This window comes from Vollenhovia emeryi, unplaced genomic scaffold (genome assembly GCF_000949405.1).
Source record: "Vollenhovia emeryi isolate VEMERY1.0 unplaced genomic scaffold, V.emery_V1.0 DF939144.1, whole genome shotgun sequence".
Lineage (NCBI taxonomy): Eukaryota > Metazoa > Arthropoda > Insecta > Hymenoptera > Formicidae > Vollenhovia > Vollenhovia emeryi.
In genome coordinates this window covers 2,346,500-2,357,759 of record NW_011967222.1, presented here as the reverse complement: position 1 = coordinate 2,357,759, position 11,260 = coordinate 2,346,500, and the positions used below count along the sequence as shown (strand labels likewise).

The window sequence follows — 11,260 nt, the reverse complement described above, 5'->3', positions numbered from 1 at the left end:
CTCAAATATCTTGCAAACTTTGGGCAACATTTATATCATTTTGGTTTCTGGGTACGTAAGTCCAGGTTCAAACCCTGGCTGAGGTAATATTTTTCGCAATAAATTTTCTGTATTGAAATATTGGCCGATTAATGTCGACTAATAAACTTGATTAAAATAAAATAAAACTAATCTTTATTAATTAGGTTGTAGAGTTACAGCAAGTTTAGAGTCAAGTCGTGGTTACTATATCGGGCAAGGATGTCTCGGGATTTATCGTACAATTTCTTAAGTAATGTGTCAGAATTTTTCTACGTATCAGATATTTTTCCTAAGTGTCGGAACCAAAAATTTTGCAAGTGTTGGGCTGCCGACGATTTAATCTGAAGAGTCGAGAAGCTTGACGATAGAATGAATCTCAGCGACGTTCTCCTATTTATAGTATACCCCTAAGTGACAAGAACCTCCCATGCTAGAGCCTCCTACCATTTGGGACTTGTCCTAGTAGAAGGAAAAAGGTTTATCTTCAAAGTTTATGTTATTTGAAGCCGGAACTCAGTCCCCCTCAGACCATATGACCCTCTTGAAATTTAATCTCTAAACAGAGCAGCTCTACTCGAACGATTGAAAGAAAATTCTAGCATAGAAAACTTGTGAGATTTTTATCGCATGTTACATTTTTTAAAAAGATGTGGAGTATCTAAAAAAGTTTGAAATTAAAAAAACGTACCGAAACGTACTTAAACGTTTCGTAGATTAGAAGGGTCAAAAGTGGACCGTTCTTTGCTCTTTGACCTGATGTCAAGAAACTAATCACATTGTTTTCAAGATCTTTATTTATAAATGTAAAAATAATTATTACAACTTATTAAGTTTTGAACAGTACCATAAAAGTTGTTAAAGAATATTATTTCAGAAATTTTAACTTTAAAGACAAATATATCGGTAAAAAAGTATATTATAAAAATGTTATAGAAACTTGTGGGGTTATTTTTACTTACTTTATAGGTTTACGAGAGATTATCGGCCTTTACAGAAACATCTTGTATATGTATATTAACTATAGTTATTAATGTTATTATACGTACAACATAAAGATAGTAAATTAAATTTAATATAAATAGTAAGACATTTACTTTTCTATGCTTAAAATAATTATTCTATGCCTAAAATTAATATAAATAAGACATTTACTTTTCTATGCCTAAAATAATTAATTACATACAAGTAGGTACAGTAATTGTTTCTTAGGCCAGTATTCATATCATCTTAAGTCTTGTCTTAAAATGCCAATACGGCTCTGTGATTGGTTAAAAACACATTAAGAGTATACAGGGTGTCCTAAAACCACCGGAGGTCCTCTTAATGACAGATTCCTTAGAACATTTCCAGACGAAAATCCTAATACAAAAGTGTCGAGGCTATAATAGTTTTTAAATTAGAAGCGATTATTTTCCACAAATGATAGGGCTGAAATTTCGCGCGCTCAGGAACGGCGAAATGACAAGTGATATAAGTGCTCCTATGAATATCGTTCTTTTTATATCACTTGTCATTTCACCGTTCCTGAGCGCGCGAAATTTCAGCCCTATCATTTGTGGAAAATAATCGCTTCTAATTTAAAAACTATTATAGCCTCGACACTTTTGTATTAGGATTTTCGTCTGGAAATGTTCTAAGGAATCTGTCATTAAGAGGACCTCCGGTGGTTTTAGGACACCCTGTATATCGCGTTAGCTACAGTACATTGCATCCTTTATTTTTTACAAGGCCGTGCAGCAAGTCCAACCGGAACCGAAACCGCGTGAGATTATTAGAAGAAAGGGAAAAAAATGGCCTGCGCGCCACACACACACACAGACGTGACGCATACGACGGCCGCGGTTTCGCAACTCACGGAGCGCGGGGCACTCTCGCGCGACAATTCCATGATTCACGCGTGATTATGCACGCGTAACGGTCGCGATAAATTCGTTTTTATCGCGCAACACTTTGCGCGGCTTGGTCTCCCCGCGAACCGATGAGCGACAGACGGATATGAACCCGTTGTCGTTGAATAACAAAAAAAAAAAAACTCGTCTCGCATCCCCGTGTCGGGGATTTCGAGCCGAGCCGAGAGCGGCCGGGAGAAACGAAATGGAATTCGAAGGCGACAAGGTGCCAACGCCCACATACTTGGAGTGTCGCTATCCGGCTATCGATCATAATGTACCAATGACACTTACGCAATAGCGTACTGTTTCTCCCTTACGACTTCAATTTCAGATTGTCCCGGCTGTATCGTGGGTCTCGTCCCTCCTCGTCAGCCGGAGCCGCCGCCGTACCCTCGAATATACGACCTTTCTTCGGTATCGCATTTTCGGCGAGGAATCGCAAATGTATCGCGCGAGACTAAGGAATTCGATATGCGTGTCGTGTTACGCACTTTAACGATACAAATTGTCTTCGCTGAACGCCAGTGTTAAGCGCTAAATTGATGCTAGAACCGCTGTAATATCGAAGTGATAGCGGTTGGCCTTGACGCTCGCGAGGGCGTAAACAAAAAGGTCCTGGTACGGAGACATGCATGTATATATGTATGTGTACCAGAGCTTTATATAATATATATATATATATATATATATATATAAAATAAAATTTTGATCTGGTTCCGAGGTGAGAAGTTACAAATGTGCCGAGTCCAAAGAATCTATTCTGTTGCAAAAACGAACGTATGTTACTTTCGTAGTTTTGTACGTATTTTGATATTGAGTTCTGATCTTCGTTTCTATCGTCTAGAATTCTTTGTTAAAATAATAAAGCTTTCTGCAAAGGGGATCTAAAAAAGTTGAACGACGACCAGAATTTCATTTTCTACGAAAGAAAAATTAGAAGTACTTGGCCAGGTCCCTCTCAAGACACTCAAGAAAACGATCGTACACATTAGAATTAATTACAATGATAACAGAATGACTGGTTTACATTAGAAAAGTTTCGCAATCAACGCGCGTTTCGATGCGAAGAAGGAGATTTAATTCATTATTCGATCAATGCCACATAAGGCAATTTCAAACTAAAGTTATATCATTTGTACGCTTGGCAACACGCTGTTCTGTTCTGCGAGAGTCCTTAGGCACAAGGCACATGTATGTACACTGGTATTTTTAATGCCGGATATGATTATAGTAAGCTAAGTAGTACACAAACGTTATTTAGCCTTCTGAAAAGACAATAAGCATACAATCGTTAATAAAATTATTTTCACAGAGGATATTTCGTTTGGAAGTGCTGTGCGCGCCATATGCGTGCAGGCACGCACGCACACGCAATTTAAGACGTAAATGTTGGCGCCATACGTTACCTCGGACTTTTTTTTTTTAGAGAACCGGTCGTTTCGCGAGCTATTGACAACGCCAGGATCGTGTGGCGAATACTTTTATTTCTGAATGAGCGTTTGTACAATTATCGGAAAGCACCGACGATAGCGCGAACACTCATGGGGACTGAATGATCGAAAAGTGTCGTGTAAAAATAACTTAATACTGATTACATTAGTATAAATACAAATTTCATAAAGAATAACGCTTATACATGTATTATACAAGTTAACAAGACGCGAAACAAGCAACTGTCTTACGCAAAAAGTTTACGTCTATCAATAACATTCGTTTGCGTCGCGCGTACCTTATATAAAAGTATTTCCGTATAGTCTTTGTATTGATTTGTCCCGCTTCAAATCCGCAGAAAATTTAGGAAGCATACGCGACGCGAACAAACTCAAGACCACAGTACAAATGATCTTAACGCAGGATTTGTTCGATAAATTAAATATAATTTTCAATCTAATTTATATCACAGCTAAAACGTCGACTTAATTGAATTTATCAACGGGTGTCAAAAGTGCTAAAACGTCTCTAAGATCTACGGCTATTAAATATTGATATACATTGATATAGTCGATATAATTCCCAAGCGATCGTTATCCAATACTTCTGAAAAAGTGTGATTATGTATCCCCGATAACGTGCGGCGTCTCTAAAAGTATTAATGAATAAATAATGTAAAAGTTAGCACACATCACGTTGTATATTGTAGCAATAGCATAAACTCGGCAGGTGTTCGCTCTAGAATGTGGAACACATCTACGTGAATGTAGAATACATCGACATTCGGATAAGATATGTGGGGCGACAAGAGTAAATTAGCAGTTAAAAATAATATCACCTGGATACTTATTGCTTTGAATTGAAAACAGTTCCGTTTAAATATCCTCGAAATATTTGGAAATCGCTTTGAAATATGTGAATTTATTGTCATGGGACATGTACCTAAAGTCATTGTTATCAAGTGTCTCAACAAGCTTGTCCGCTATTCGCGCTACGAGTGAGTCGATGAGCAACAATCGCATCACGTGTAATGGAAATTAATGGGACGAGTTAATCGCTCGGAATACGCAAAACAGGCACTCTCAACGATAAACAGATTCTCATAACGATTTAAGAATCGTCGCTGTCGCTCTCTCGCTGTTCCCGCGAGATCTCATCTACGGACGGCGGCGCGCCGTCCACGTGCCTGTCGAGATTGTGCGAGTTCCACAGGGGAAGCCATTTGTTCACGAACCACCAGTGCACGGAGAGTCGTCCGTGATTGCACTCCGTTCTCTCGCATCTGCCGAGAAGCTGACATATCCCGGTCAGACTGCCGCTTTGGCTGCGGATGCAGGAGTCGTCGCAGGTGTGCTGATGTTCCACGTAGCGATTTACGGGGCAGATAGGGGCATTCGAGGTAGAAGCGCCGGGGGCGAATACTGATCGCAGAACTGAGGATGAACTCGGCTCGTTGAATCTTGCATTGGACGCCGCATTGCCGGACGTCGACGGGCCGGGGTCAACACCGTTCGACGGGTTTCCGCTATTGGACGCATTCCCGTGGCCGGACACAGAAGCGCGGTCCATCCTGCCGACGTGAATCATGGCGTATAGAGGATTGTTAACGGACTGTCCGGCCCGATTAATCCAGTCCAGGTAGCGTCCGATGTAGATGGTGGAATTCGGATCGGACGCCGCTTTGTTGCGGCAGTTGCAATTAGCTGGGTTCCTACAGTGACAACATTCCATCTTCAACAGTTCAGCGGCGCGAAGAGCGGGGAACTTGGCGTACGAGTACTCGCCGCGGCAAAAGGCGCACCTGCAGTTTCTCGAGACTTGGTACACGTAGTGCCTGGAGTTGGCAGTGTCCTGATATCGTAGTCTGTTGTACAGATTGTGACAGTGGTGACACATGTATCTCACGTCCACGTTCCTACAGAACGGGCACGTGCAGTTATACACAATCGGATGAAGGGAGCGTTTCGTAGACGCGTACGCTATGTTCTCCGTGGAGAAGCAATTGCGACCTAATCTGCTTAGAGAGTTTTGGTGGATGTTGCTGCTTAGTCGAGAATAATCGATATAGATGTGTCTAGGTTGATCGTATTGGCTCACATTTCTGGCGCTTTCCACGTCGTTGAAAAAAGTAGGTGCATGATACTTATAATAATGACAATGAGCTCTACTGCTACACGATATCCGCTCGCCTATTCGTTCGTACATATGATTATCTATGTTACCCTGATTGTTTTGCGCTAGCGGTTCGTTCCGAGGGACCTCCGCGCTTTCATCATCGTCTTCATCGTCGTCATTGTCCAAACGCTCGTAAATATTTTCTTCCGATTCTTGCTGCTGTTGCTGCTGCTGCTGCTGTGGCTGCTGTTGCAGTCGACGATTGTAAATGCGTATCAGATCAATCGGATTTTGATAATTCGGATTCAGATTCGGATGTATCTGTAGCGCGTTGTTGTTGGGACGATTTTGAAAGGCACGCGAGACATGGCCCGCGTTCTGATAGCCGTCCTCCCTCTCCTGATTGCTCCTGCCTTGATTCATTATTACCGCGGCTAATTCGCCGTTCTCGTATCTCTGGCAAACGCAACGCGGCCCTTGGCAATTGTGGCTGGCGCCGCGATTTTGTATCTGCATACCGCTGGGCCCGGCTTCCCGCGAGGAGTCCGATATCTCGGCACCCAGGTCCGTGCTTTGTTCCGTCGCATGCCCAGCGGATTGTAGACCTCACATTGTCGCCGCGGGGGCCATCGGCTTATCGATGATCGCCACACCTGCGTAACTACGCCCGACTCCCATGCAAGTCGGCAGCGTGGTCCACGTATCGGTTCTTGGCGAATACACCTCTACCGATGCCAAACTGGAGGAACCGTCGTCCCCACCCACCACGTACAAAAGTCCGTTTAACGCCACAACACCTGTTTGACACGGCATTTATTTTTATGTCAGGCTTACGAGAAGAGGCGAATAATATTAATTTGACCACAACTAACTATACATTTAATTCGAAAAACCAAGGTTTGGATTTCACCATTGAGGCAATGCTGGCTGAGGTAATATTTTTCGCAATAGTTTTCCAAATTAAATTTATAACAGTTGTGGTCAAATAAATATTATTCGACTGTTATTTAATTACTGCGACGAAGAAAATTATTATTCGTGCAGAAGAGATTATAACGTGAAGAAAGAAGAAAATGTAAAAAAAAAACGAGTATCAATCGCCTACCGGCGTTACGACGACACAATGCCATATCACTGACAGGAGTCCACTGATTCGTCTCCGGATTAAAGGCTTCTACGCTTTTTCGTACTAGTGGACCATCGTGACCTCCTACCGCGTACAAGATACCGTCCAGGACACCGACTCCCGCACCGCTGCGACGCGCGGACATCTCAGGTACGGGTTTCCATTGATCCTTCTCCGGATTGTAGCACTCGACACTGGAGAGACATTGCCGAGACTCTCCGTCGTAGCCACCGACCTAATCATGTCTCTCCGTATTAAACATGTTATGGACGAGGTAACGATACCTGACATAAACTTACGGCGTAGAGCAATCCCTTGACGACGCCGACTCCTACGCTGCTACGCCGCGTTGACATTCGTGCAATAGGTCTCCATTCGCGAGTCCGTGGATCGTAAACTTCAGCCGAGTTCAGTCCCGTCGAACCATCGAAGCCACCGACCTGTGCACGTAAAATATCGGTCGTTGCAGAGAGAAAAGAACGGAGGCAGTGTCTTCTAATTGAAATTTTTTTGAATTTTAGTTACGACGAGAAATTCGCCGGTAAAGAATATAAGATACAAAGAGGAAAATGTGATAGCGTACAGCGTAAACGCAATTGCCGAGCACGGCCACACCGAGCGTCGATCTCCTCGCTTCCATCTCGGGACAGGGTGACCACTGATCCGCCGCGGCGTCGTAAATATCCACCGTTCGTACTCTCAGCGATCCGTTGAATCCACCGACGGCGTATACGCGTCCGCCGAGAACACAGAGTCCTGCAGTCCAATACAATGCGGTTGTTGGTGTGTAAATTATCAGAATAATCGCACTTAATTATAATTAACGATACATGAGTTATTCAGATAACTCGATGGCTATTTGCAATTCCATTTGATTGGACACATTAACGAGAATTCATGTTAATTTTTTCCTTTCATTTCAATCTCGATTTCAATACAGTACAGCCGTGTATTATTCCGCTGCAAATTGACTGCTTACCGGCTCTACAGCGTCGTGTTGGTAGCTCGGAAACTTGATACCACCTTTCCTCCTTAAAGTCAAAGCACTCGACGCTCCTGATCGCCTTTGGAGCTTGGCCACCGACAACGAGCAGTACTTTGGGTAGACCTCTCGGTTGCCTCGGTTTGGTACGCGGTGTCTTGAACAGCGACTTTTGCTCGCCCTTCAGCAAGTGGTACTTCAAAGCTTCGATCAAGAAATCCTTGCCTGCGAAAATAAAAAAATTATGCCCATCTTCGTTTGGCACGTACATCGTAATAGCGAGCTTACATTGTAAGTTTGCCTTGAGAAGCGGTTCCTCCTCCACACGCTGTACCAGATACTCTTGCGAGAGCAAGGGCAAGCGCACGTGCTCCATCAACAGAGCCAGGTCGTTTTGCCTCTTCTCAAGATCGTGGTGCACCCACGAGATAACGCACTCGAACACCTTCTCCTCGGAAGGTACCATTAAGCGATCGCTGCAGATAAGTTTGGCCACTTGTTCGGGTGCCAGCGTTAAGAATTCTTCCGCGTCGACCACCTCCCTGCAATCGATGTTAAGTGCGCAATCAACGCGACCGCCTGATACGATCTGAACGGATCGAGACGCGGCTTACGAGAAATGCTGCTCGATGTAACTGTCCGCGTGCGCCAGCAACTCGAGGCACCCGTGCAGATCCGCGAACGCCCTGATCCCGAGACAATTGGACGGGTGTAGCTGCGCCTGCAGGAAATCGCAGCAGGCGTCCCGCACGTCCGTCAGTTGCAGCAAATTTGCAGCGGGTAGGAGCACCTGTACGTTATCCTCCGTGACGTGGACCTCGGCGGAGTAAACGTAATCCACCAGTAACACCAGCGCCGAATAGTCCACGCCCTGCAGCGTTATCCTCTGCTGATCGCGCTCCTCGAAACTCGTGAACATGGCGTAAAAGTAAGGGCTGCACGCGGCGAGGACCATCTTGTGAGCCGGTACCTCCATACCGCCGTCCGCTGCCAGAATCACGTCGCAGAGTAAATTTTTCCTAAGCAACAATAGCACGTTATTCGAATGTGTTCATCCTACGAATAGTTCTCGCGGGTAACGCGGTACGCCCAGGTAGAACAGTGAGTCCTGGGGGGTCAATTCTGCATCTTAGGCCCGTGTTCTGAACCCTCTTTTATCTATAAAAGCGCCTAATAAGGCCCGTATTCTAAATCCTCATTTATCGATAAAAGAGGATTCGGGATGTGGGCCAAAATCTTCTGATCGGCTGCAATCCACTTACAGAGGCGCTTTTATTGATAAAAGAGGGTTCGGAATACGGGCCTTACACTATAGTGAGCAGCTTAGTCTCTTTCCAACTACCTCCTAAGAGACAAAGCCGTTCATTTTTAGCATTTGCACTATATAAGATACAGAATCGATTCCCCGATGATCGAAGTTGAGATGACGTTAATACATCTTGTAAGCGATGACTAAGGTCATAATGACGTCATCATGATGTCACGTGAGAACATTTTATGTTCTACCTGGACGTACGCCTAACGTGTATAACAATATATTAACACATCTGCACCTGAGACATCAACTGTCATAACTGACACGTGGCAAACTTGTACGGAAGAGAAATCGACTTGTGTTTCTACAAGTGGTTTTTTCATATCTTTGTGATATTTTAAATTCCGTTTCAACATATTTCTTTAAAAAGATAAATAAACAATTAGAGCGTTCAGTCGAGAGATAAAGTTCTTAAAATTGATTATTTCGCAGCGGCGACAGTTTACTTCTCAGGTAGAGACACTGTTCAAAGATGCGACGCTGAACAAGGCTCGACTTTGTAAATGTCAGGCGATATATTTCAGTGCTGAGCGAAGGACGCGTACTTCCTCATCTCGTTGATGACATCGAAGGCTCGATTCGTATGATGGTGATTCCTGTACGGCGGCTTGTCCTTCCCGTTTTCCCGGGGAATGTGCTTCTGCGAGCTCTCGTCCAGAGAATTTTGGCTGGCATAGCGAAGCAGCAAGCAACTGCAACAACAAAAGGCACAGTTACAATTCTGACTACAGCAGTTTCCGTTAAACCCGTCAAAGCTTGTCGCCAACTGATCAGACGGGGCAGAAAATATAAGGCCCGGTCTGCAACGAGTTGTTACCCGGACAGTACGAATGTCTAAAAGACATCTTTAAGCTGTCTCTTAGACGTGTGCAGCTAAGAGATATCTCAGATACCTTTACGACGTGTTTTAGACACGTGTGTTGTCTGGGTCGTTAATCAAAAGTGAGAACTGTCTGTCGGACCTTTTTCTTATAGTTAGACCTTAAAATTGATTATTTTGCAGCGACGACTTTAGTTTACTTCGCAGGTAGAGACATTCTTCAAAGATGCGACACTAAACAAGGCTCGAGTCTGTTGCCTGCTGGTCAGAAGTCGGAACTACATGTCGGAACTACACAAACTTGCTGGGTGAAAGGAAAAGGACCGGCGTACAGCTTCCGACTTCTAACGACTCATTGCAGACCGGGCCCCGAGAGGAAGAGGCTCGTCTACTTAGTCCCAGAGGGTGGCAGAAATCCGCGGCTAGAAGTGGCGGGATCGTGAAAAGACGACGATGAAACACTTGCCTGCCCTTGGTGTCGGAACAGTCGTTGACGTTGGACTGGTTCTGGCCACCGCTGACTCCCGCCGACTCCATTTCGACTCAGCTGTTCGCCCGTTCGCGAGGGGGAGAGCAGACCCGTGGCAGTGTTAGCGGCTGTTGTACACGGGCGGGGAACCTCGTCACGCCGCGTCGCGTCGAGTCCCGCGAGTCATGTCGTCGCGCTCGTCGCGCGTCTCGGCAGAATTCGACCCGGGGTAAAAGGGCGACGCTCGTCGGGACGTTATCGACCTGGCGATCTCGACGCGGGAGGCTCGCGCGTCCGCACGCAACGGGCGACCCGAAATCGCGTCGGGCGGACGGCGGTCGTCGCGGGTGCGCGAGAGAGGCGGCGGGGCGGGAGGGAGAGGAGACGATCCTGTTATCTTCTCCGAGAGATGCCCCCGAGGAGCCCCGCGCGTGCACCCTGACGCACCGTGTATATATTTTGACAGCACGCGCAAGTAACGCCTTCCCCCTCCCCCTGGCGCCCTGTCGCGTCTTCCTTCTCTCTCTTTCTCCCGCTCGATACCGCGCGAGCCTCTCTGTTCACGAGCTGCCCCACCCTCGTCGTTTCATCGACGGCGCGTGCGCGGACGCGACCACTCCGCACGCAGCTTTCCGTGACGAAGGGTGAGACTTGAAGTTTGCGGGGAGGGGGGGGGGGCACAGCTGTTTCAGAACAGAGGATTTATTCGTTTTTCCCTTTAATTAGAAGAGACAGATTGCAACAAGTGCCGGGCCTGAGGCCGGCAGTTTTGACACTGGGGCGCCGTATCTCGTACTTTTTTTTTCGCAGCTTACAAATGCGACGACTGTTATCGAAATATAAACGATAAAGAAATACAAACGTCCGTTTGGATATCTAGCGAGGAGAAGTTTCGTTCGTTACGCGAGACAATCGCGTTTTTATGCCAGCGCGAACACGCGACATTGCACAATGTTACGACGATATCCTTATCGTTTTCGTCCGCGCCTTTTGTCTCGTACGTTTCGTTTAACGGTTTCGCTTGTTCTCTCGTCACTTTTATCTCGAGAGATAGGGCCTTTCCCGTCGCGTAGCGAGGCGATTCTGCAT

General features: G+C 45.5%; 1 protein-coding gene across 1 annotated transcript; it reads right to left on the bottom strand.

Moving 5' to 3' along the window:
- Positions 1–6,058: 6,058 nt before the first annotated feature.
- On the bottom strand, positions 6,059–10,623 carry LOC105566606 (ring canal kelch homolog). The gene is made up of 9 exons (XM_012020750.1): positions 10,169–10,623; positions 9,428–9,574; positions 8,182–8,586; positions 7,856–8,109; positions 7,565–7,792; positions 7,169–7,341; positions 6,885–7,025; positions 6,565–6,820; positions 6,059–6,256 (listed from the first exon to the last, which is right to left on the bottom strand). The coding sequence occupies exons 1-9, from the start codon at positions 10,237–10,239 to the stop codon at positions 6,066–6,068; spliced, it is 1,866 nt and encodes a 621-aa protein (XP_011876140.1). The 5' UTR covers positions 10,240–10,623; the 3' UTR covers positions 6,059–6,065.
- Positions 10,624–11,260: the final 637 nt, after the last annotated feature.